General features: G+C 38.5%; 1 protein-coding gene across 1 annotated transcript in view; it reads right to left on the reverse strand.

Moving 5' to 3' along the window:
- The window catches only part of LOC142144428 (plasminogen-like), a 39,150-nt gene extending 19,654 nt beyond the window's left edge, over positions 1–19,496 (reverse strand). The window contains exons 1-4 of the mRNA XM_075203275.1: positions 19,440–19,496; positions 5,192–5,306; positions 1,718–1,857; positions 356–470 (exon numbers count right to left, since the gene is read on the reverse strand). Coding sequence (XP_075059376.1) covers positions 356–470; positions 1,718–1,857; positions 5,192–5,306; positions 19,440–19,488 — 419 coding nt within the window. The 5' untranslated portion in view covers positions 19,489–19,496. The remainder of the gene's footprint in view (positions 1–355; positions 471–1,717; positions 1,858–5,191; positions 5,307–19,439) is intronic.
- Positions 19,497–20,457: the final 961 nt, after the last annotated feature.

The raw sequence follows: 20,457 nt of genomic DNA on the forward strand, positions 1-20,457 counted from the left end.
GTCTTCACTCTGCATACAGCACATTCTTGTTCCATTAGCCCATGTGCTTTGTGGATTTCTATTTGCACTTGTGCAAATCAAGGCACATGGCACCATAATGAATAAGTTGAGTATATCTTACAATGGAAAATATTATTGAGCAAAATAACTGGATGCTCAATTGGTGTCTTTGTAGAGTTTGTTTTCTGTATATTACTTAAATGTAAAAATAATGTTACCTACTTATAATAGTACATGGAAACATGCAGAGGAATGCTCTCTGTCCTGAATAACTTAAGCAAAAATTGGGAAAATTAATTGAAAAATAAAATGCAAGTCAACCTTATTTTACAGTGGAGAAAATGTTGTGTCATACTTTGGGTTGTGGGGAGTGGTTGATCTCCATCGCTGACAAGTTTTCCCTGATTGTGTTTTGGATTGTGTTCCCCTGTAATCCTTTCCATTGCCTTTGATGCAATCTTCACGATAGGCTGTAATAAAAAATAAACAATAATTTCATAGAAAGTTATAATTAAAGTGCAGCACTAGTAACAAGTACAAGTTTCATTTTGTAAATATCACTGATACTTTAAAACCCTTATCCACTGGCTTTTAAATGTAGCATCTGACTTGCGCTTGTAAAGTAAGTGAAAAGTATGCAACCTAATGTGAAAATAAAACTCATTTTATTCTATGTGTCCATAAACATTTTCACTCATACATGCAAATGTGTACATTTATTGCCCATTGCTTGATCAATTTTGATGTATTCAAGCATCTCACCACACTTGAAAAAGTCCATTCATCTCACTGCGAGCATATGGTGTACATAACCACTAGAGGGGGTTACACAAGCACTGTGCTGAAATTTTCCCATTCATATCAATGGCTCATGCATTCCAATGACCCATTGATTTCAATTGGATATCCACTACATGAACAAACCCCATTAAAATAAATAGTGGATTGAAATTAACTTTAAACAAACAGAATTTTGCAGCATTGTTGTTTTCCCCATATCAACACAAGCAGTCTGTCCATAAGGAAGGCCTGTCGTCAAGTGACTCCTTTTTCTTAAAAAAAACAACATCTATGTTGTTTGCATGTATTGTATCAACCCAGTCATTAGGGTCCTTCCTGGTGGCTGGCCCTCCCTAAACACAGTATTAAATGTCTTACTGCTGAAAGTATGTATCAGCCTCTTGCCCTAACTGCCTTATATCTGTGTTTGTCAGCCTATTGCAGGATGCCTAGACTGAAAGGCAGAGTACACAAACAGTCAGAGCACAGGGTTTTTGCATTCCTGCTCCCAGATGCTGGCTCAATACTCTCCATTACTCTAATTCCCTTCTTTCGCCTCCTGCACTTACTCAATCTTCTCCTCCACATGGGCAAGCCCTCTCCCCATCCTTCAGCATAGATGTAATAAGTGACAACTTCCCACATGTTCAGACAAGCCAGGATCTAGCCAGAGGAATCTGCCATCCACATAATTCAGGTGAGGTGAACTAGTTTTTTCTTTTTAGCACTTTGAGAGCTGTGGCTACATTAACTTTGACCAAGCACCCTACCCATATGTGTATAAATATATATTATATATATATATATATATATATATTAATATATATATATATATATATATATATTAATATATATATATATATATATATATATTAAAATATATATATATATATATATACACACACAATTATAAGCATATTCTGATCTTCATTCTGACCTTTACATTGTGGAATAATACAAAATTCATATCGAGTTGTGGGGTCTGTCGTATAACACCAAGGGCCAAATTCATCTCCATCTGGATTTCTACAATAATTTGCCTCTAGTCCAGCATTTGGGGAGTTTGTAGGTGTAAAGCTGTTAAAAAAATAACTGCATCATTACAAACATACACAGTAATTACTCCAATGCCAAAGCTAATTATATAGCACTTAAAAAGAGGTGACTTGAAGGATATGAAATATTTCAGTTGTGAATAAGTCCCTTCTGCATATGCTAATTCAGTATATGTTTGCAAATCTTATGTGGTCTTCATAAACAAGTCATTTTCAAATTGCCAGACACTGTACACTGAAAGTCTGTTCTTTGTATGCTGTGCAACTTTTGCTTGTTGAATTGGACTTATTTGAAAGTCACAGACCGGGAGATTCTAGAAATGAGATAAGAAATCTGGAAGATAAATACATTATGTGATTGGTAAATAACTTTTGTCCAATAGTGTGTTCTCTCCGTTACTCCCCACTCCTTTAGTTTTCTTCACTGTCAAAGAGCAGTATCAGCTTTAATACTGAAAGTTATTCCTTTAACTAATCAAAATCTTATTAATAAATAATTTTACTACACTAAATATAGAACCCAAAAATGATTTGGGTAAAAAAAAATGTATTTCTGTTGGGCAGATACTATGCTACACAGTGCTGTACACAAAATTATTCAGCTGTGGTATTCTTGCCCAGGTGTCCTTAAAGAGAAATCTAAACATAGGATAAAACTCACTTTATAGTAAAGTATACAGTCTACAAATGTTTATGAAAAAGTTTCAGTCATCAGATCTGCAGATGTAGGAGAACGTTTTACTGGTGAAGAATGGATGTTTATCGTATTCACTTCCTATTCGTAATACTATTGAAAAAAACACAGTCAGCCTCTGAAAAGCCACAAACACAAATGTGAAAGTTACTAATAAGTCTTTTATAAGAGGCAACTTGTAATTTAGTTATTTGTCTTTTAAGATGAAACCTGTGATGCCTGGAAAGTAAATTGATTTTTACCAGAACACATGTAGCTGGATTGTAACCCTCAATGTTATTGCCTGCAGTGTGTGCTCTTAACAATAGATAGAAGGGGGATATAACCAATGTACTCTTAACCAGTCAGACAGTTCTTTATAAGCCTATATGCGAGTATCTACTGTGTAGACAGAATGTAAAGGAATGTTACGCCAATAAATTACAATGTTACTCTCATAAATATTATTAATCTCTGAAAATACTTTGTTCATAAGTTATTTGCTTTCACACTCTGAGAAACACTTTCTCCTCTTGTTTCAGATGTGCCCTCTCCCCCTTAGAATGTAAGCTCTCTAATGAGCAGAGTCCTTCATACCCTTTGTTTTCATGTTGTCTGCCTTGTCTGTTCTTGATTTCCATATGTCCTATTTGATGTATGTCCTTGTCTTCCCTACTATACGGCACTGCTGAGCACTGTGGCGCCTTACAAATCTACGATAATAATAATAATATTAATGCTAGGAAGGCAGGCCAGTCAGAAGGTGGCAGGGGCACACTGGTCAATGGTCTCTAATCTCACTGGCTGGTAGGCACCTAAAAGCTTCTGATCGGCTTCCCTTCCCAGTGCAACTCTACAGCTGCTGCGATATGTCTGAACATCCACATTGGTCACCTAGCAGTGACAACTGGGTGAAGAAGGAAGAAGCAGTGTATGTGACAAAGGTAACTTTCTGATAAACTGGCTTCCTTCATCTTCAGGTCTCAGGGGCTGTCTCTGCACCCATGTAGTTATGCTAGTACAGTTAACAGAAAATCTGTTTTTGGAAGCTAATTCATATCTACTAGGTTGGGTAAACCAGAGGAAAACCGTTAGTAAATAATGTACAAATATTTTGGTGAAACACACAGAAAAAAAGTTAGAAATCAATGGATCTTATTTACTTTGCGCACTCAATGCATAGAGAAAAACACAATGGTTTTACACCAATGTACCGTCATTGACAACAATGCAAAAAACAAGGTGCAGGCCTATTCTCCACTCTCAGGAAACTCCTCCCTCAAACAAAATTGTACCTAGGTGTGTGGAGAGTTGGGACAATGTGGAGGTGCACTATGCAAATGCATACCTTTCAGGTTCGCTGCACTATATATCAGGACATAAACCTAAGGGGATTGGCCATGTCACGATGAGGGCTAGGCCATACTCCAGTGGCGTGCTTAGCACTTCCAAATTGATATGCCGCCCTTTATTCCCCTCAAAAGACTCATTCATTGTGCATGGATGATTGGCCGATGTGTGTAGCACCCATTCACTGCTGCATTACTATACAGAGCAACAGTAAACGGCCCATACCTCCCTAGTTTGCAGACTGTGGAACAAAGCTGCCTATGGTCAGGATGGCATGACAGAATTCTCAAATTGGGACTGTCTCCCACTTAAATCCGGACAGTTGGGAGGTTTGTGCAAATGTGTAAATGTCACATCAGAAGTCCAACCTCCTATTAAATAAAGCATTTCAACATTTCTCCTGAAATACTTCTCACTTGTGAATCCTCTTTGTCTTAAATTATTCATCAGACTGATTTGGACTTTTGTCTGTTGTAAGCTTTATTATATTTTGAGCAAAGGGCGCCTAGAAATGAGCTTCTCTTCTGAAGTGCCACTGGAAGATACAAAATCCATTGTATGAAAATTTATAGAATGAAACTTGATCACTACTAGATCAGAGTTGATGCAAAAATCAAGTCCTTTTGCAGAGTGGAAATGGCCATGTGTCCATGCGCTCAGCAAAGAATGTCCCCAAAACTGTACCCTCGCAACTCCATTACATTAGAATCTGTAAGACATGTTTATGTAATGCTTTGTAAAACTAAAGACATTGATCCTTCTCAGGGGCAGGCTGGGCTGGGGGGCAGAAGGGCATCTACCCCCCAGGTCAGTGCCATAGTGGGCTACCTTGGGCTGGGTCACTGGGCCACCTGCATTTTATTCCCATTAAAATGTTCCTAAAAGGCTGCTGAGTCGAGTCTTGCCCCCCCCCCCGCTAAAATTTGCCAGCCCTCCCCTTATACTCCTACTCAGTCCTATGCAAGGAACATCCTCACTCTGCCCAACAGACATTGCAAACTTCTGTTCCTCTGCAAACAAATGTTTTCCAAAAACCTATGCTAGATTTTTATTTACACTTGAGCAAATCGAGGCACATGGCACCACCAAAGAGAATTAATAATCAAGTGGTTAAACTTAAGTTAGAATGGAAAACTTCTTTTAGTTGAATAACAATTGCTGTCTATGGAGATTTTGAATTCTGTATATCACTTAAATGAAAAAACAATGTTACCTCCTACTCATAATAATAAATGAAAGTTCGCTGTCCTGAAAAACTTAAACAATAATTGGGAATAATGATTGAAAAATAAAGTGACAGTTACACTTTAATTGAATCAATGTTATGTCATACTTTGGGATGTGGGGAGTGGTCGATCTCCAGTGTTGACATGTTTTCCCTGAATGTGTTTTGGATTGTGTTCCCCTGTAGCTCTTTCCATTTCCTTTGATGCAATCGTTAAGGTAGGCTGTAATAAATAATAAACATTTATTTTATAGATAGTGTTATTAGTGTACAGTAATAGAAATCTGACGAAAAATATTAAATGCAAATTCCATCTTGTAAATAGTTACTGGCACTTTAGGACCCTTACACACACGCGTTTAAATGAAAATAAAACTAATGTTGTTCTATATGTCCATACCCATTTGTGGTCATACTTGCAAATGTGTACTTTTTAATGGACGCTTTATTCTTTTTAGTGCATTCAAAGCATGTCACTACACTTGATAATGTATATTCACTATATCCACTAGGGGTTCTTAAGAAGGGTTACACCATCATTGTTCTGTGTTTTTCTTATTCATGTCATTGTTCATCCATTCCAGGGACCCATTCAGGTTGTATTCTACATGTAGACACCCCATTGAAAAAATATAGGCTGTTGAAATCTCCTATTTGTACGAAACACATTTCACAGCATTGTTTTTTGTTTGTCATATTAATAGAGAGGCAAATTGCCTCTATTCATGTGTAATCAAAGCAAGGACTCCCTGGGACATCCAACACCATTAGCCAATAACATCATGGCTAGCATAGGAAAGCATTTGTGATTGGCTGAGCTGCTAATGAGACTGCAGGAAAATTGATTCTTCTCTCATTCTATGGCATGGTTCCCATCAAGCAGAATGCAGCATCTTCTAGACCTCTAACCCACTGACACTAAAAAGAGCTTTATTTCTAGTAAGAGGGTTTAAACAGTTGCTTACTAGATTGAAGAATTTCCTAGGCCTCTTACGCATTGGCATTAAAGATCATGATTTTGCTAGTGCTTTAAAACTAGTAAAACAATGTTAACGGGTTCCTATGGCTCCATACTTTCTTGCACTTACACCCTCAGTCTGGAGCATTGGTGGTGAGGCAACATCTTTTATATGCTACATGCTTAATCAACTTGCATACCCTCCATTGAACTCCTAACACAAGGAACAGTGGTGTATTCATCAAGGGTGCAGGATATAGAGTGCTCATGGGCCCATGAATTTTGAAGGCCCCTCTGCTGGCCACATGATTTATAGTTCCATCCTTTATCCATAAGGCCGGCCTGTCGCTGGCTGCCTCCTATTTCTTAATCTTTTCAACATCTGTAGAATTTTCCGCTACATCTAATGCAAATTACATATTAAACTATTAACTAAGTATTTACTTAATAGAATACAATATATAGACTTCATGCCATTTAAAGTACGTTTGGCTGAACAAAAAGTAAATATAAAAAAGGGGATAGAAAAAATCATTGGAGAAATAGAGGCATAACTAAGGCAAAGATATATACTGTAATGTCAAAACATTAAATCCATATGGACTCAACACTGATTTTGATTTTCAAAGCTTTCATTAATATTTAAGATTGAGAAGGATAAAACTAGAGATGGGCGGGTCCGGTTCTCCGAGAACCGAACCCACCCGAACTTTGGGTATCCGAGTACCGAGCTGAGCAGCTCGGTACTCTCCCGCCCATTCCGAATCCAAATCGAGGCCGAACGTCATTGTGACGTCGTCGGATCTCGGGACTCGGTTCTCGCGATACTTCAACTTTATAAATACACGCCTCCACAGCAATCCATCGCCATTTGACAGAGGGAGAGAGCAGGGTGTAGTCATAGGCTAATTAGAGCAGGGACAGAGAATACCATATTGTTCTTGCAATTGCTCTAACCAAAATCGCTAGTGCAGAGAGGAGGATAGAGGTTTATTATTTTTTCTTCATATTTGGCACTCCCCAGCGCTTTTGGGGTGTCCCCCATAATTGTGCATTAATATTTCTGGCTGTCAAAAGTCATATCTGTCAGCATTATCTACTCAATAATTTGTAGCACACCTCAGTGTTTTTGGGGTGTCCTCCCTAATTGTGCATTAATATTTCTGGCTGTCAAAAGTCATATCTGTCAGCAGTATCTACTCAATAATTTTTAGCACTCCTCAGTGTTTTTGGGGTGTCCTCCCTAATTGTGCATTAATATTTCTGGCTGTCAAAAGTCATATCTGTCAGCAGTATCTACTCAATAATTTGTAGCACTCCTCAGTGTTTTTGGGGTGTCCTCCCTAATTGTGCATTAATATTTCTGGCTGTCAAAAGTCATATCTGTCAGCAGTATCTACTCAATAATTTTTAGCACTCCTCAGTGTTTTTGGGGTGTCCTCCCTAATTGTGCATTAATATTTCTGGCTGTCAAAAGTCATATCTGTCAGCAGTATCTACTCAATAATTTTTAGCACTCCTCAGTGTTTTTGGGGTGTCCTCCCTAATTGTGCATTAATATTTCTGGCTGTCAAAAGTCATATCTGTCAGCAGTATCTACTCAATAATTTGTAGCACTCCTCAGTGTTTTTGGGGTGTCCTCCCTAATTGTGCATTAATATTTCTGGCTGTCAAAAGTCATATCTGTCAGCAGTATCTACTCAATAATTTTTAGCACTCCTCAGTGTTTTTGGGGTGTCCTCCCTAATTGTGCATTAATATTTCTGGCTGTCAAAAGTCATATCTGTCAGCAGTATCTACTCAATAATTTGTAGCACTCCTCAGTGTTTTTGGGGTGTCCTCCCTAATTGTGCATTAATATTTCTGGCTGTCAAAAGTCATATCTGTCAGCAGTATCTACTCAATAATTTTTAGCACTCCTCAGTGTTTTTGGGGTGTCCTCCCTAATTGTGCATTAATATTTCTGGCTGTCAAAAGTCATATCTGTCAGCAGTATCTACTCAATAATTTGTAGCACTCCTCAGTGTTTTTGGGGTGTCCTCCCTAATTGTGCATTAATATTTCTGGCTGTCAAAAGTCATATCTGTCAGCAGTATCTACTCAATAATTTTTAGCACTCCTCAGTGTTTTTGGGGTGTCCTCCCTAATTGTGCATTAATATTTCTGGCTGTCAAAAGTCATATCTGTCAGCAGTATCTACTCAATAATTTGTAGCACTCCTCAGTGTTTTTGGGGTGTCCTCCCTAATTGTGCATTAATATTTCTGGCTGTCAAAAGTCATATCTGTCAGCAGTATCTACTCAATAATTTGTAGCACTCCTCAGTGTTTTTGGGGTGTCCTCCCTAATTGTGCATTAATATTTCTGGCTGTCAAAAGTCATATCTGTCAGCAGTATCTACTCAATAATTTGTAGCACTCCTCAGTGTTTTTGGGGTGTCCTCCCTAATTGTGCATTAATATTTCTGGCTGTCAAAAGTCATATCTGTCAGCAGTATCTACTCAATAATTTTTAGCACTCCTCAGTGTTTTTGGGGTGTCCTCCCTAATTGTGCATTAATATTTCTGGCTGTCAAAAGTCATATCTGTCAGCAGTATCTACTCAATAATTTGTAGCACTCCTCAGTGTTTTTGGGGTGTCCTCCCTAATTGTGCATTAATATTTCTGGCTGTCAAAAGTCATATCTGTCAGCAGTATCTACTCAATAATTTTTAGCACTCCTCAGTGTTTTTGGGGTGTCCTCCCTAATTGTGCATTAATATTTCTGGCTGTCAAAAGTCATATCTGTCAGCAGTATCTACTCAATAATTTGTAGCACTCCTCAGTGTTTTTGGGGTGTCCTCCCTAATTGTGCATTAATATTTCTGGCTGTCAAAAGTCATATCTGTCAGCAGTATCTACTCAATAATTTGTAGCACTCCTCAGTGTTTTTGGGGTGTCCTCCCTAATTGTGCATTAATATTTCTGGCTGTCAAAAGTCATATCTGTCAGCAGTATCTACTCAATAATTTGTAGCACTCCTCAGTGTTTTTGGGGTGTCCTCCCTAATTGTGCATTAATATTTCTGGCTGTCAAAAGTCATATCTGTCAGCAGTATCTACTCAATAATTTTTAGCACTCCTCAGTGTTTTTGGGGTGTCCTCCCTAATTGTGCATTAATATTTCTGGCTGTCAAAAGTCATATCTGTCAGCAGTATCTACTCAATAATTTTTAGCACTCCTCAGTGTTTTTGGGGTGTCCTCCCTAATTGTGCATTAATATTTCTGGCTGTCAAAAGTCATATCTGTCAGCAGTATCTACTCAATAATTTTTAGCACTCCTCAGTGGTTTGCGCTCAGAATGGATTCAAAGCAGTCCACATATGATCTAAATGAGCAACCAGGTTCTGTCACCAGTCCTGATGTTAGTGTTCCCAGTACGTCATCTGGCCAAGGCGATGTCAAACAACAGAGTGTTTTCAAATTAGTGCAAAAAACAAAAACCAAAAAAAAATTTACTGTATTGAAGCGAAAAAGAAGTGTAACTGAGCAAAAGTTAAGTGACGATAAAAAAAAAATTGCAAGCATGCCATTCTACACACGCAGTGGCAAAGAGAGAATAAGGCCTTCACCTTTGGCTATTAGTGGCAGATCCCAAAAAGTTACCCAGGCTACAATTGGTGCACAACTACTGTTACGCGTCAAAGCTGAGCTGCAAGATACCAGTGAGGCATTACAGGAGAATATTTGCTCTGATTCACAAATGACAACAATCCCTGTGGAGAGTCCATCCAACAGTGGGATGTCTAATCGTGAGCATTCTGCTGATGTGTGCCTTAATAGCCCGAGTGTAGCCGTTGATACCCAAATTGAGGATGCCACTTTGGAATTAGAAGAGGATGAGGGGGAGATTTGTGTAGGCGACGAGGGCGCTAATGAGGATGTTGATGAGGATGAGGTTGTTTGTGTAAGTCCTGCACCAGTGGCAGCAGTTCTGGCACGTGACAAGAAAAAGGCCATTGTCATGCCTGGGCATAAAACAAAAAAATCCACTTCTTATGTGTGGAATTATTTCTACCCAAATCCAGACAACAATTGTATAGCCATTTGTAGTGTATGTGAAGCCACAGTCAGTCGAGGGAGGGACCTTAACCATCTTGGAACCTCGTCTATGTTACGCCATTTAACGAGAGTTCATGGCAAAGTGTTGGGAAAAGCTGAAAGTTCTTCCCAAAAGAATACAAGCACTCCCTCATCAGCTAAGACCCTCCGCTCACCGACATACCGACGGCTACAAAATACACCCACCACACCATCCTCATCAATATCCTCAGTAGCGCTCGGAGTTAGCCCGGCATCCCACTTAAGGCTGGATGACTCCGGCACTATTATTGATTCCTCTGAAGAAAGCGTTAGTCCTGCTGCTGCTGTTGCTGCTGCTGGGGGTGAATCGTCATCCCAGAGGCAGGTGAATAAAATGAGCAGTCCTACATTTCAGCAATTAACTGTGAAACAATCATTTGCGAGGGGAAGCAAATATGACAGCAGTCACCCAGTCGCCAAGCGAATCACAGACGCCATGGCTGCAATGTTAGTGTTAGATCTGCGTCCAATCTCCACAATAAACGCAGCTGGTTTTTCACAGTTAATTGAGGTTTTGTGTCCGCGTTACAGAATTCCATCGCGACACCATTTCTCCCGTAAAGCTATTCCACAACTATACCAAAAAGTGTGTAAAAATGTAGAGATTGCGCTGAAAAATGCCATTCTGCCCACTGTTCACTTAACCACAGATATGTGGACAAGTGGAAGTGGCCAAACCAAAGACTATATGACTGTGACAGCCCACTGGGTTGGTCATTCACCTTCACCAGCAGGAACAGCAGCAGCATGTACACCACTACGTAACATTTGTCACAGGCAGGCCACTCTTTGTATCACCGGCTTCACTAACAGGCATACGGCTGACAATTTGTTACGCAAACTGAGAGATGTGATTGATGCATGGCTTATACCACTCGGACTCTCCCCAGGGTATGTCATTTCAGATAACGCCAACAATATAGTGCGAGCATTACAGCTGGGTGATTTCCAACATATTCCCTGTTTTGCTCACACCATCAACTTGGTGGTGCAGAGCTTCCTACGAAATAACCGTGAGGTGCAGGAGATGCTTTCGGTGGCCCGTAAAATTTCAGGCCATTTCAGGCATTCAGCCACAGCATGTAGGAGATTACAGCAGCTCCAAGAGCAGTTTAACTTGCCCTGCCACCAACTTAAGCAAGAGGTGGTAACTCGGTGGAATTCCACCCTGTACATGCTTCAGAGGATGGAGGAACAGCGCAAAGCCATCCAAGCATATTGCACAAGTCATGACATTGGGAAAGGAGGGGGGATGTATTTCACTCTTGCACAGTGGGGAATCCTTTCAGTGCTGTGCAAGGTGCTGAAACCATTTGAAGTTGTGACATGTGAGGTCAGTGCAGACTCTGCTAGTTTGAGCCAAGTCATTCCTTTAATTAGACTATTGGAAAAGCAGCTTGAGAAAATGAAGGAGGAGCTGAAAGCAAGCAATTCAGCAAAGTATGTTGGCCTTGTCGATCAAGTACTTAATTCGCTTCACAATGATCCTCGAGTTATTAAGATCTTGAACTCGGATCAGTACGTTTTGGCCACTGTGCTTGATCCAAGGTTTAAAACCTACATTGAGTCTTTACTTGTAAATGAGCGAGATGTGAACTTTTGCAAGGAGCTATTGCTCAGCAAGTTGGCCGCTGAACTGGGCCTCGGCTTGACGACGTGTCCTCCTTCACTTTCTCAAGCTGTTGCTCGTAAAAAATTAAATTTCCAAAAAAGAAGCAGGGAAGACACAGGGGGCAGACGAGAACAATTTAACATCTGGGCTGGTTTGAAGGATTTTTCAAAAAAAAGTGTCACTTTGCCCATAAGTCCATCCAATATGAGTATAAACATGCAAAGGATGGTGGAGGATTACTTTCAAGAGGTAGTTGATATGGAAATGTCAGACAGTCCCTTTCCTTACTGGGAAGAAAAGCAAGCCATTTGGAAACCCATGTACAAACTTGCTTTGCAATACCTAAGCTGCCCACCCTCCAGTGTGTACTCTGAACGAGTGTTCAGCACAGCAGGGAACTTAGTCAGTGATCGCCGTAGAAGGTTACTTCCCAAAAATGTGGAGAAAATGATGTTTATAAAAATGAACTACATCTTCCACGAGGAAGGCCTTCACCATCCAAGACATCCAAGCACTGACTGTTCTCTAATGGCGGATTCAAGCGGCGATGAATTGATAGTCTGTGATGATGACGTACACACTGATGAGGGTGAGGATGAAGCTGAAGATGATGCCGATAACATCTTTTTAAAACTTTCTATGTAAGTGTAGGGTGCAATCTACCCCCAAAGAGGAAAGGGACTTGTGGCATTTCCATATCACATACCATCTTGAAAGGCTGCTGTTAGGGCAATTTATCCTTAAGGGTAGGGTGTCATAGACAGAGTGACCCTAAACTGGCTTTGTCCATTTTTCATAATATTGTACAGTCTATAATGGCTGAATTTTTTAGTATTTTATACAAGTGGAGGGGGGCCTAGAGAGACAGAAACCAAACTGGCTTTCTCCATGTCAATTAATATTGTACAGTCTATAATGGCTGAATTTTTTGGTATTTTATACAAGTGGAGGGGGGCCTAGAGAGACAGAGTGACCCCAAACTGTCTTTCTCCATGTCAATTAATATTGTACAGTCTATAATGGCTGAATTTTTTAGTATTTTATACAAGTGGAGGGGGGCCTAGAGAGACAGAAACCAAACTGTCTTTCTCCATGTCAATTAATATTGTACAGTCTATAATGGCTGAATTTTTTGGTATTTTATACAAGTGGAGGGGGGCCTAGAGAGACAGAGTGACCCCAAACTGTCTTTCTCCATGTCAATTAATATTGTACAGTCTATAATGGCTGAATTTTTTAGTATTTTATACAAGTGGAGGGGGGCCTAGAGAGACAGAAACCAAACTGTCTTTCTCCATGTCAATTAATATTGTACAGTCTATAATGGCTGAATTTTTTGGTATTTTATACAAGTGGAGGGGGGCCTAGAGAGACAGAGTGACCCCAAACTGTCTTTCTCCATGTCAATTAATATTGTACAGTCTATAATGGCTGAATTTTTTAGTATTTTATACAAGTGGAGGGGGGCCTAGAGAGACAGAAACCAAACTGTCTTTCTCCATGTCAATTAATATTGTACAGTCTATAATGGCTGAATTTTTTGGTATTTTATACAAGTGGAGGGGGGCCTAGAGAGACAGAGTGACCCCAAACTGTCTTTCTCCATGTCAATTAATATTGTACAGTCTATAATGGCTGAATTTTTTAGTATTTTATACAAGTGGAGGGGGGCCTAGAGAGACAGAGTGACCCCAAACTGTCTTTCTCCATGTCAATTAATATTGTACAGTCTATAATGGCTGAATTTTTTAGTATTTTATACAAGTGGAGGGGGGCCTAGAGAGACAGAAACCAAACTGGCTTTCTCCATGTCAATTAATATTGTACAGTCTATAATGGCTGAATTTTTTGGTATTTTATACAAGTGGAGGGGGGCCTAGAGAGACAGAGTGACCCCAAACTGTCTTTCTCCATGTCAATTAATATTGTACAGTCTATAATGGCTGAATTTTTTAGTATTTTATACAAGTGGAGGGGGGGCTAGAGAGACAGAAACCAAACTGGCTTTCTCCATGTCAATTAATATTGTACAGTCTATAATGGCTGAATTTTTTGGTATTTTATACAAGTGGAGGGGGGCCTAGAGAGACAGAGTGACCCCAAACTGTCTTTCTCCATGTCAATTAATATTGTACAGTCTATAATGGCTGAATTTTTTAGTATTTTATACAAGTGGAGGGGGGCCTAGAGAGACAGAAACCAAACTGGCTTTCTCCATGTCAATTAATATTGTACAGTCTATAATGGCTGAATTTTTTGCTATTTTATACAAGTGGAGGGGGGCCTTGAGAGACAGAAAGCAAACTGGCTTTTTCCATTTCTTTACATATTTAACTATAAGTGTAGGGTGTAATATACATTCAAAGACGATGGCTGCATTGCCAATATGCATAGATGGAGAGGAAGACAATCTGTTTTGTGTGTAGAATAGGCCTACCAACGAAGAATTAAACTGTTTTTTTGGATGATTTATTACCTCAACAATTAGATTACTTGTCTCTAAAACAGTTGGAGCACTAAATTGGGTTAATTTAGGCCCAAAAACATGGATTTTCCCAAAAAATAGCAAAACAAAACCAAACAAAACCAAAACCAAAACCAAAACACGCAATGGCGGTTTTGCAAAACCAAAACCAAAACCAAAACACGACGGTAATCCAGATCCAAAACCGAATCCAAAACCAAAACACGGGGGTCAGTGACCATCTCTAGATAAAACATAATTTTATTGGTAATAAGTATTCATGTGCTTTGTTATAAAGTGTTGTTATCTAAACTATATTTACTTGATCTTATTAAATGTCTAAAATATGGTGTAAAAGCACATAAGAAGATATGCACCCATGTAGAAGCAGATGGGAAGATAACTAGTTAATTGTACCAAATTATGTGGTTACTCTATGTAATAAGACAGACACTGATTGGTTGTTTCTCTTATCACATTATTGTTGTTATTGGTGTGAAGTAAAAATATGGCATTACATTCCAAGGGTAACACAATTTATCAATAGGGGTAAAAAGGCTAATTCATCATTTTGCATTAACTTGTTATAGTAACACCATGCTTACCTTTCAGTTTACCATTACACCATTAAGGGATTGATTAATAATTTTCAAACATCAATTATGATCTATTTAAATGAGTGGATTAGATATGGGAATAACATAATGGCATATTTAAGTGTCATTTACAAAAAGTTAAGGTGTCTGAGAACCCTGTAACTGATTATAGTTATCTTACAGCATGAATTGGACTTCATAAGTATGTTTTTGGCTAAATTCAAATTCAGGAAATATATGGGTTAAAGCAGGGTTTTCCAAACCCAGTCCTCATGGCTTCCTAACAGTGCAGGTTTTCCATATCTCCTTGCTGGAGCACAGGTGTATTCATTACTGACTGACACATTGTAACAGATCCACAGGTGGTCCTAATTATGTCACATGTGATCCAGAAAACCTGCACTATTAGGGAGCCCTGAGGACTGGGTTTTGGAAACCCTGGGTTAAAGAATAATTTTTTCTTGCTCTGCTATAAATAGCACCACACTTGTTTTTAGCTGTTAACATGACAGTGTTGGTAACCACAATAAGATATATAGCTGCTGATTGCCATAGTAGCGAGGAACTAATTATATGACAATATTATTTTCTGGTAAGGTGGGGATATGGGAACAGGTGGTATCCATTGATATGGCAAAATGACATGAAATGCGCTCAGTGGCCTAAGTACTGTATTTACTAACATGGTAGCAGGACAATCTTTGGGAGTCACTTGTTGTTAAGTGAAGTGATACAGTGTGACTATAGTGTTGGATGAAATATAGTTAAGCTAAGAAACGTGATATAGTAACAGTCATTGATTAAAAGCCTTGGAGTTTAATATGATAAACTAAATAAATTCTTGTAATTATTTCAAGTAAAAAACATGGCTCTTTAAGAATGTGTTTTGTAAAATGTAGAATAAGAAAGGAATGTGGATTGAATTTATTTTAATTGTGAGTGAAAAGTTTCAGCTGCTCATTATATGCTCCTAATTAGGATTCTAGATGGTTAAGTGTACTATTAAAATGCTGGTAATCTGTCAATCCCACACCACTTTCAAACAGGCCATCTAGTGAAAATGCATCAGAGAAAAGGGATGTATAGATCCCAGACTAACATTTAAAGTTGTGGTTTGGACACACTTTATCTGTTGTGCATTCACAGAATTTTAGTATTCATTGAATAAAAGGGAAATGCAGCAGGATTCATGTCCTGCTTTTCTTTTCTTTTTTGCATTGAGAATAGATGTAAATGGGATGTCCCCATAAAGAATGTTATAAAAAGATCATTGAAATCCTTTTCAGGACAAGAGAAAATTAATTATAATGCCTACATTCATTCATTTAAATTACTTGAGTGCAACCACAAAAGGGGAGCGTAGGTTTATTGCCCCCTTAATTTTTCATCTGTTTCTTTATTCAATACTGAACTGCTTACCATTCTATGCTAATATAAATATTGTTATTAATTTACTGTATTCTAAATTGTACACAAAGCATAATTGTATTTGGTGGCTGTTTGAAGACCATACAGAGTGCATATATTGCATTAGTTTGATGCAGACCACAGATTGTGTATAACAGAAGCGCCAATTTCAACATTAAACTTTGTTTCATATATACTGTGTAGCTTGAGTGTGCTGGTACTCATAAGTGCACTCATAGAGCAGCACGGTGGCTGAATGGTTAGCACTTCTACCTCACAGCACTGCAGTCATGAGTTCAATTCCTTCATGGACTTATCTGTGTGGAGCTTGTATGTTCTCCCCATGTTTCGTGGGTTTCCTCCGGGTGTTCTGGTTTCCTCACACACTCAAAAAAAACCATGCTAGTAGGTTAATTGGCTGCAATTAAATTGACCTTAGTCTTTCTCAGTCTGTGTGTATGTATGTTTTAGGGAATTTAGACTGTAAGCTCCAATGGGGCAGGGACTGATGTGAGTTCTCTGTACAGCGCTGCGGAATTAGTGGCACTATATAAATAACTGATGATAAGTGTTGATAGTCTGCATCCTGTTTTTGAGGAGTGCTGAAGAAATTATCTCTGTTTTCTATCTCTGTATTCTAAATTCTATTTTAGAACTTATTCTGACAATCTTTTAACAAATTCTTATTATCTAAGTTCCCTCCCATATCTTGTTTCATGATTCATATATGAATGATTGTCTGTAGACAAAAGCAGTTTGTATAATTTATTTATTTAATTAATTAATTTATAAGGTGCCACAGGTTCTATAGTGTCGGGCACAGAAGCAAATAATAAATAGATGAGGTAATACACATAAGTAGAACAGATGACTGTGAGTAGTGCTATGGGGGCCTCATACAAAGTGCAGCAAGGACGTGACGGGACGTACATACGAGTCAGACAGTGGACAGACATGAGACAATAGGTAGAGAGGACCCTGCCCGTGAGAGCTTACATTCTCCAGCATATGTTACCTCTAATAGTTTGAGAATAACAGAAATTATCAGTGGCAGGTATCCTAAATTTGGTTTGAAAGAACTGCATGGGATGAATTCCAACTGGATTGAGAACATTTTTAATTCTAATTATATTATTACATGTCTAGTAACAAAAGGTAGAGAGTGTAACTCCAGATTTGAAAGAGGGGTTGCACAGTAAGAGAGTTGCTGGGATTGCAGTATATGCAGACATTTTTTAGCTTTTAGCCTGTCTGAAAGCAAATGAAAGAGAGAATGGCATAGTATGGCAGGTCTCGAATGAGCAGGTATATGTATAATATGTGGTTCATGGAGCAGAACATGTATTGTATTGATTCGAAGAACATGTATGTTCTGTATATTGTAGTTCTGTTTACACATGGGCCTTTATTACATTGGGTGAAGGATAAAATTGAATTGGAATGCAGTGCAAATGATCAGTAAGTTCTAGGTAGGTGAACAAGAAGGTAAATAGGTGAGTTACTGTAACACATTCATTTTCAATTGATTCTAAATAATGATGATAGATTTGTTCTTTCCAGCCTTTCAGTTCTTCGGCTAGATATGTAAGCATCCAGAAATACTTTGCTTTACTGTGACTTTTTAAAAAAGTTTCATACCCAAATATTTAATTGCGTGTGTGTTTCAGGTTTAATTTTTATCATTCAACTGTGTGTGTCTATGACGTCTAATATAGAGAAATTAAACTAGAGATGGGCGGGCCCGGATCCCCGATATCCAAACCCGCCCGAACTTTACCTATCCGAGTACGGTACTTTAGCGCCAATTCGAAATCGAGGCAAAACGTCATTGTGACGTTGTCGGATCTCGGAGCTCGGTTTTTGCGATATTTGAAATCCATAAATACCCGCCTCCACAGCAATCCATCGCCATTTGACATAGGGAGAGAGCAGGGTTAGGTCGCAGGCAGCATTTGAGCAGGGAGAGAGCAATTATTCTATACATTAATCTTGCAATTATTATTGAAATTCTTTTACCAATTGTTTTAGCAATTGTTATAGCAGGAAGAGAGGAGGATAGAGGAGACATTTTTTGCAAACATTACCAACAGTTTGGGGTGTCATATTCGCTCCTCCAGAAACTATTTTCTGGCTGCATAAAATCTTATCTAGCAGCACTATCTATTGAATATTTTGCACTACAAGTACTTTGGGGTGCCTTTGTCCATTTTAATTTTATATTGTACAGTCTATGCAGGCTGCTTCTTTTCTATTTAACTACAAGTGGAGGGGGGGGGCTCATAGACAGGCACCAAACTATCTTTGTCCATTTTGATTTATAGTGTACAGTCTATGCAGGCTGCTTCTTTTCTATTTAACGACAAGTGGAGGGGGTTGGCTCATAGACCGCCACCAAACTACCTTTGTCCATTTTGTTTTATATTATACAGTCTATGCAGGCTGCTTCTTTTCTATTTAACTACAAGTGGAGGGGGGTGGCTCATAGACTGCCACCAAACTACCTTTGTCCATTTCGTTTTATATTGTACAGTCTATGCAGGCTGCTTCTTTTCTATTTAACTACAAGTGGAGGGGGGTCTGATGCAGACAGAAACCAAACTGCCTTTGTCCATTTCTTTATATATTTAACTATAAGTGTAGGGTGTAATATACACCCAAAGACGATGGCTGCATTGCCAATAGGCTAAGATGGAGAGGAAGACAATCAGGTTTGTGTGCAGAATTAAGGATGGCCTACCAGGGATTAAACTGTTTTCTTCCTAATTTGTTAGCTTTAGAATTACCATACTTATCCAAGAAACAAGTGGATCACTAAATTAGGTTGATTTAGGCCAAAAAAAAAATGATTTTTAAACAAAATTACAAAACAAAACCAAACAAAACCAAAACACGCAAGGGCGGTTTTGCCAAAACCAAAACCAAAACCCGAAGGTAATCCAGATCCAAAACCAAAACACGGGGGTCAGTGACCATCTCTAAATTAAACTTTTGCCCAGAAAGCTTTCTATATTTATCTAGGAGTTCAGATAAATTAGGAAGGGGAAAATTGATGACATTTGTGGTTAGTGTTTCCCTCTGTGAAATCCTTTATATTGGGATTTGATCTAATGAGGGTATTAAGAGGTTATTACAAATAAATTAAATGTATTATTAAAATTGTTCCAAAATAATACAGTACAATACCTTAAAATATCTTACCTGTACCCGGAAAGAAAATAAGGAGAAACACAAGCTTGCTAGTGATCATTTTAGATGAGATTTTAGATGAGATTTAGGAATGAGCTGACCTTCTGGTGATAAAAAAGTCTCTTTATATAACAAAGTTGCTATTTTTAATGAATTATTACCCAGGTGACCTCCGTTACCTTATACTTTGTAATGCTCAAACAGAGACTTGATTGGAAGTGTTGTAAGCTCTTATTTACAGTTAATATTTGGTAAGAACAATCTGTAAATCCTATCCAAATTTCGGTAACACAAAAAATATATCCCTGTTCTGGAATTACCTAATGTTTTCATTAATTGCAAAACTTGTACTCCCATTTTGAAAAGGCAAGCGGAAATCAAATCTCTAAGGAATCATTCTAGTTGAAGGTCCAGAGAAAAACCAATCATCCTCAGTTAATTTAAACTCAATTTCCTGTAAAGTTTTTTTTCCCCCATGGAGGCAATAATTCAGACTGAAGGGGAGTTTCAGAATACCAGGGCACCCTGTAGCTATTTTCCCTGACCAACCAGCGAGGAATATATTTGAGGGTACTTACACCAGGTTAACTTTTACTGGGCTACCTTTGAGCCAACACCCCTAGTACCATGGACATGGGAACTCACTTCACACACAGGCAAATATCCAGAAGGTGTAATAATATAGTGGTTTTACGAGTGGAGAGTGTAATATTGGGGAATAAGGATAAATGCAGGTATAGTAATCATAGCAGCCTCACGAAGGGGTTAACTTAAACACACTACTACAATTGCAACAAAACTAAGAATAGTATATACAGTATATAAAGTATATAAAGTCATACACGAATAGCATTGTGGAAGTATATAAATCATTTGTGGAGGTAAAAACGTGCTGTATGGATATATATGGGTATATATGTGCTGTATATCTTTTGCCCACCACTTTTCATTGCAATTATTTCACAGTGTTTTGGTATTTTGAAGTGCTGCATTCTGCTGTAATCTGTGCTGAAATTGTAGAGACACATAC

This window comes from Mixophyes fleayi, chromosome 3 (assembly GCF_038048845.1).
Source record: "Mixophyes fleayi isolate aMixFle1 chromosome 3, aMixFle1.hap1, whole genome shotgun sequence".
Classification (NCBI taxonomy): domain Eukaryota; kingdom Metazoa; phylum Chordata; class Amphibia; order Anura; family Limnodynastidae; genus Mixophyes; species Mixophyes fleayi.